Source organism: Thunnus thynnus, chromosome 7 (assembly GCF_963924715.1).
Source record: "Thunnus thynnus chromosome 7, fThuThy2.1, whole genome shotgun sequence".
NCBI lineage: Eukaryota > Metazoa > Chordata > Actinopteri > Scombriformes > Scombridae > Thunnus > Thunnus thynnus.
In genome coordinates this window covers 30,836,287-30,842,499 of record NC_089523.1, presented here as the reverse complement: position 1 = coordinate 30,842,499, position 6,213 = coordinate 30,836,287, and the positions used below count along the sequence as shown (strand labels likewise).

At 39.4% G+C, this 6,213-nt stretch overlaps 1 protein-coding gene across 1 annotated transcript; it reads right to left on the bottom strand.

The window, feature by feature from the left end:
• Window positions 1–3,307: 3,307 nt before the first annotated feature.
• LOC137186511 (ras-related protein ORAB-1-like) lies at window positions 3,308–6,213 on the bottom strand. Its single transcript, XM_067595498.1, has 5 exons — window positions 6,086–6,213; window positions 5,879–5,974; window positions 5,659–5,754; window positions 5,403–5,534; window positions 3,308–4,233 (listed from the first exon to the last, which is right to left on the bottom strand). The coding sequence occupies exons 2-5, from the start codon at window positions 5,906–5,908 to the stop codon at window positions 4,000–4,002; spliced, it is 492 nt and encodes a 163-aa protein (XP_067451599.1). The 5' UTR covers window positions 5,909–5,974; window positions 6,086–6,213; the 3' UTR covers window positions 3,308–3,999.

The following is a 6,213-nucleotide window of genomic DNA, read 5'->3' as shown; positions in this document are numbered from 1 at the left end:
TGTTTGTTCTTGCTGTGTAATTTCAGATTCTGCCAATCCTCTCCAGTCCACTAGTTGTCCTCCCTGCTTCCTCCCATCCCGATCACCTGATCCTTCACCTGTGTGCACACCTGCCTCTCATTAACCCATTAGTCCCCACAGAATATATATATCTACTCAGTAAATGCAGTCTCTGGTTTGTGTTTGCACTGTTACAGAGACAGGTGCTGCATAATACTGGAAATAACTAATCAAGTCTGCCGTGACAAGAGGCTGAAACCATCCGATGTGATTGTCGGTCACAGTAGACGCTAGAAAGGTTGAGATCTGGTGTTTTGGTCACTTTCTCGTCCACCTCCAGCAGTGTGCATATGACGTTGATGTGGAAGTTACCAAATTTTACTGAGCAGCAAACATAAATTATTCATCATCAGTGAATATGCATTTACATGATAGAGGAAAAAAAAACTGTCGCAATCAACAAAAGCAGCACAAAAAATGACAATACATCAAGCAAACATTTTTACAGACTGCAGATAAACAAACAGAAATCAACACAACATCCTACACTGTGTAATGGTAAGAAACCAAACACAGATTTCTCAATGAAACAATCTATTTTGCCTCTCAGTGTTGGTGATGAATCCATGAACATGTGACGTCAATGCACACCGTCTATATTCAACATCAGTCTCCACGTTATCCCTGCCTGAATCAAACAGCCAAACTAACAAAACAGCAACCAGCCACACAGCCAGACCAAAGAAAGAGAAAATAAATAAAGAGGAACAGGAAGAGGTAAAAGGAAGAGACAGATTCATGCAATAAAGAGGAAAAGAGATGAGAAGAGAGAGGTTATGAAGATAAGAGGAGGAGAGGAAAACAAAAAGGAAGTAGATAAAAGACGAACTGATGAAGGGTGAGGTCAGACAAAGGGGAAGTAAAAAAAAAAAAAAAAAAAAAAAAAGAGTGTAGATAAGGAAGTAGGGAAGAAAGGAAGGCAGAAATAGGGAGGACAGGGATCAAAATGTGTGAAGAAGAGGTTCAGATGCTGTCAGCTTAGTTTGGTTGTTTAGTAACAGCAGAAGAAGAAAAACAGAACAAGACTGACATCTAGTGGAAGCAAAAGTAACAGCAGCTTCAGTGCAAAACAACAGTACAGTGCAAATGGCTGCAGCTCCTGTTCCTACTCTGAATGAAATAGACTGAAAAGCCATCAGCTGCTGCAGGCTGGGCTCTTGTTAAGTCTGTGTGCAAAAAATATCAGAATTCACCTTTCCTGCTTCTAGATATGACTGCTATCTCTGCATATGATTGGAGTTTTCGTCATTGCCAGGAGATGGTAGTTATGTTTTGGGATCTTCAAATTAATGTATTAAGTAGCTTTTGGCATCATTTTATTTAACACTTATATACTGTATCTCCACACTTAACAGTGCACACAGCGTTTTCTTACAAGCCTTTGGGGAGCAAGTGGCAAATTGAAAGGAAGTGCTGATCGTCTCTCATATCGCCCTCCATACATTTTTCTTATCGAGGCTGCTGAGGGTGGGCTGATTTAATGTGTTTTATGTTTAACTACCTCTTCTGCTAAGCTAAAGAAGATCTTTCTCCCTCCAGTTCGGATTGCTGTTCGAGGCCATTTTCCAAAATTATCATCACAATACCACAGCTGTGTCGTCTTTATAGGAAGGCATTGTGAGATGACTGGGTAAGACCGACAATGATCAGCCTTATCCAGATCCTTTTTAAATGATATGAGTGGCAATTTTCTATATTTTTCTTATTGTCAGCAAATCTCATGTACATTGTAGTACAGAGAGGTTTTGATATGTAGCACAACAAACTAGTGTACCGCTGTAAACACAACCGCTTTCCTGCGCATGCTTTGTGGCATCGGGCTTAGGTTGGGGACACACATGACGACTGTTGAGATGATTGTAAATATGTGTGACGACTGACGGGAGAGAGTCAGAGCGGGTCTGTCTGGGTCAGTTGGTGTGGATAAAATCATAGTGTGTGATATGTAAAGACTGAAGTCTTCAGATCCAGTCATTCTCATAAAGATTCAGAAACATGTTTGATGTTTGCAACCAATGATGTCACTTGTGTGTTACCTGAGGGAGACGTACCAGCTAATAAACAAAAGAAGAAGAAAGGTTTGTGGTGTGAGAGCAGTGGATGATTAAGCTTTAAAGATTTTTAACTTTTTAAACTTTTTAAAAGCTATTGAAGGCAGAACTAAAGGCTTAGTTCTGCCTGGAGATGTCAAATACAGGCCTTGTCTGCTGAAATAATGTCTAGCTGATTATAGGAATCAACCTGCAGTGAATCACTGACACTGTAAGAAGCTTCTACTCAGACTAGAGTAACTATATTGATTAGTGTGAAAAATGTCTCTAATATAACGTATAAAGGATTGTCAGGTAATTATGAGAAATTACTTCACATCCCCAAGTGATATTTGTCAGGTTAATATCTCCTGAGAACGTCCAGCCATTTGTCATAGACAAAGAGATTGTATAGTGATTTTTAAACCCTGTGAGAATCTTTTTTAAAGGTTTAATAATCTGGATTCCCTGAACAGCTGCTGTGCTTTCATTAAAAACTGGATGTCTTATTATTTCCTCTAACTAAACACTGAAAAAACTGAAGTTTGGTTTAATGGCTTTTAACTGATTTCAGATGTTATGAACTCCTGTTTTGGGGCCTTAGGCAGCAGATTTAAAATATTCAGTTGTCTTGGAGCTATTTACTTTCCAATCAACGTGTTAAGTTTTATACTATCCTGCTTTTTGCAACTAAGAAATATCATCATTTCAAATATAGCTGAGTCTAACTTTGCTTAACTTTAAGGAAGTAGTAACTTTAAACTATGATCTTTCCCTAAACCTAACCAGACCTTAACCACAGCGTTGTCACACCATTATTTATTAACAGTGACATGTAACGGTTTTGGAAAGCACAGACACATGATGTTGTCCTGCCGATTACCGCCGATACTGGTGCCAGATTAGAAAACACTCCTACGTGTCGCTCTGGAGTCACATGGTCAAACCACGCATCTCGTTGTTTAATTTTGGTGGACGTCTTGCTATAAACAACCTACATTCATATTTTCCTTACATGGAAAATCAAACCAGACGTTTGTTCTTTCATCTCTTATAACCAGTCTATTATGTTTAACCAAGTAGTTTTCTGTACCTAAACTAAACCTCAACTATAGAGGTGACAGATCAGAAAAGTCTCGGCGGTATGGGTTGGTTCGGAAGACACTGACAAATCATCTATTTTGTCATTTTAAGGATTTGTTATATATTTCAGATCTTTCAACTTTCAGCATGAAGACTTTTACAATATCTTTATTGACAACAAACAACAAGCAAAACACAACAAAAACGGGTAAATACAATAAATCACCTCTGAGGGAAGTGATGTAAACTGACATCACATCACACATTCAGCAGCTCGTTTGGTTTCAAACAACTAATATCATATTTTTGAGTAAAACTCTCTTCCTTCACTGTGTGAATATCAACTATTTTTGAAATATTTCTAATTTTACATGACAAATTTTTAACTCTACTTTTTGAAGTTTACAACATGTATCTTGTTTATGTAGTCATACTGTAAATGGATTTATAAAACTCTTCTCCAAACCTTGTCACCCACAGTTTTCTTATGGTTTATTTGGCTTTGAGTGTTAAAATGTTACGTCCTGTTTGTTTCTGCTCTTCAATAAAGCAGAAATGCCATAATAATATATTTAATTCAAAAATTACAAGATCAAAAATATATCGTTGTCAAGCTAAAAACATGTTTTTCTTCCTGAAAAGTCACATTTTGGGTTTTTTACTTTAATTTCAAAGATGCAAAAAGCATTTCTGACAACCTGCATGTGTCAAAACCACAGTCGCATAGTCCTGGAACTAGACAGTCGGATGTGTTGAAAATGACACATCTCTCTCTTTTTGAAGGGTGCATTTACTGAAGTCAAGTCAGCACGACATCATCTCTTACTCAGCAGCAGTTACTGGCTTCCTGTGTCTGTTTCTCCCCTCCCAGCCACAGAGGGGCGCTGTTGATCTTGGAGCTCTGGGCCCTGGCCTCCGTCGACTCGCGCTGCATCCCCCCTCCCTCGCTTTTCAGGCGATGATGGATCTCAGAGGCCATGGTGAGGAAAGCCCTCTCCACGTTATCAGAGCTCTTAGCACTTGTCTCCAGGAAGGGGATCTTAAGAGAAGAGGCCAGATCCTGGAAAGAGAGAGGGAGAGGGGTGGGAGAAAACGAACCAGGGATGAAGGAGGGAATCCAGAAAGGAGGGGAAATATAATAAATACCATTATTCAAAAATACCTCATTCAGTCACTCAAAATTATATTTAAGAGTAAAGTATCAGAGGTCAGGTGTACTCAATATCAAAAGTGAATAAGCACTCGTGAAAATTGATCCTCTCGAGAGTCTTAAATTATTTATAAGTTAACATGTAAGCAATTTAATATTGTAGCTGATGTAACTGCTTTATATTCTGTTGGGTATTTTAAAACGACACCAGAGCATCAGAATTCATCAGCTCACATTATGTTTGGAATATAAATAAGTCCCGCCATCAGATAAATGTAGTGGAATGTGTACTGCAGGGGGAAAGTGAAAACATTCATCTAATGCCATCAACAGGTCAAACAAACAGCTCAGTTCATGACAGGAAGTATTAAGCTGTTGAGATCGATCCTGTCATATCAGATCAGTCTATAAAGACTAGGTTTCCCCTTGCGGCCCGACTGGAGCAGAGGATAAATTAAAGGACACATATTCTGCACATTTCCAGGTTTATATTCTGGGGCTCTACTGGAATATCTTTGTATGATTTCCAGTATAAAAAACTCCTTATTTATCTTTATACTGGCCCTTAATGCAGCCCCTCAGTTCAGCCTCTGTCTGAAACAGGCTGTTTTTAGCTCCTGTCTCTTTAATAAGGAGGAGGAAGTAGAGGTAACTTTTGTAAATAAGATGTTCGGAGCAGGTAGAAGCCCTGACTTTTTCCACATACATTCATCTCAAGTTTTAGAACTTTGATCATGTTAAACATCAGAACAGTATCACAAAAAGTAGAATATGTCCCCTTTAAAAAAAAAACAAAAAAAACCCAGTAATAATCAAACATGGCATATAAAACAGAATATCAACATGCTAATGTAAACATATGGACATTCTAATGCTAGCATTAAGCTGCAAAGTACAGCTAATTTGAATAAGGTCGCTACATATATCTACAAGTGATGAGGATCTAGATCATTTTTGAAGCATCCAGTTTTGTTTTCTGATGTTTGATGAGCATCACAGTCTCACAGTGGCTGCAGACATGGAGTTGTTTGAATAGTATTTGGAGGTAGTACAGTAAAGCACTGTATGTGGCCTGTTACCTGAGCAGTGGCTGCGTCCACCACTTTCTTGCTAACAAGGTCAGACTTGTTTCCCACCAGCAGCCTGGAGACGTTTTCGCAGGCGTAACGATCGATCTCGTCCAACCACTGCTTCACATTGTGAAAGGACTCCTGAAGAGCGAAGAACAAGAGAGAGCAAAGGAGGGGGGAGGACAGAAGTTAATGTTCAAACCCTCTCCTATTATGATGTTGATGATGATGATTATGTGACAACAAAAAAAACACTGACACTGACCTGCTCGGTGCAGTCGTAGACGATGATGATGCCGTGAGCTCCTCTGTAGTAGCTGGAGGTGATGGTTCGAAACCTCTCTTGACCCGCTGTGTCCCACTGGGAGACAACACACACACACACACAGATAGATGCTGCTTTCTGCTTTGACAAACAACAAAATGCTTCCTTCTTAATAATAATCCCCTACCCACAATCCCACTGACTACATCTGATGTCTTACAATCTGTAGTTTCACCGTCTTGCCGTCCATGTCTATGGTCCTGATCTTGAAGTCGACTCCAATGGTAGAGATGTAGCTCTCAGTGTACGTGTCATCCTGCGGGCGTGTGTGTGTGTGTGATAGATGATCATTAACAAAAATAAGAAGCAAGTGTATGTGTGTATGTGTGTGTGTGTGTGTGTGTGTGTGTGGTTTTGGCAGGCCTACCGCAAAGCGCAGCAACAGACATGACTTTCCAACTCCAGAGTCTCCGATCAGAAGAAGTTTGAACAGGTAGTCACTGGAGGACACACATATACATACAAACTAAATGTTAAATGTCATTTCAAATCCTT

Coding starts and splice junctions, on each gene's coding strand:
- LOC137186511 (XM_067595498.1), bottom strand. CDS start 5,908: ATGGACGGCAAGACGGTGAAACTACAGATT. Junction 5,755..5,878: donor AGACGGTGAAACTACAGATT/GTAAGACATCAG, acceptor GTTGTCTCCCAG/TGGGACACAGCGGGTCAAGA. Junction 5,535..5,658: donor TCTACGACTGCACCGAGCAG/GTCAGTGTCAGT, acceptor TTCGCTCTTCAG/GAGTCCTTTCACAATGTGAA.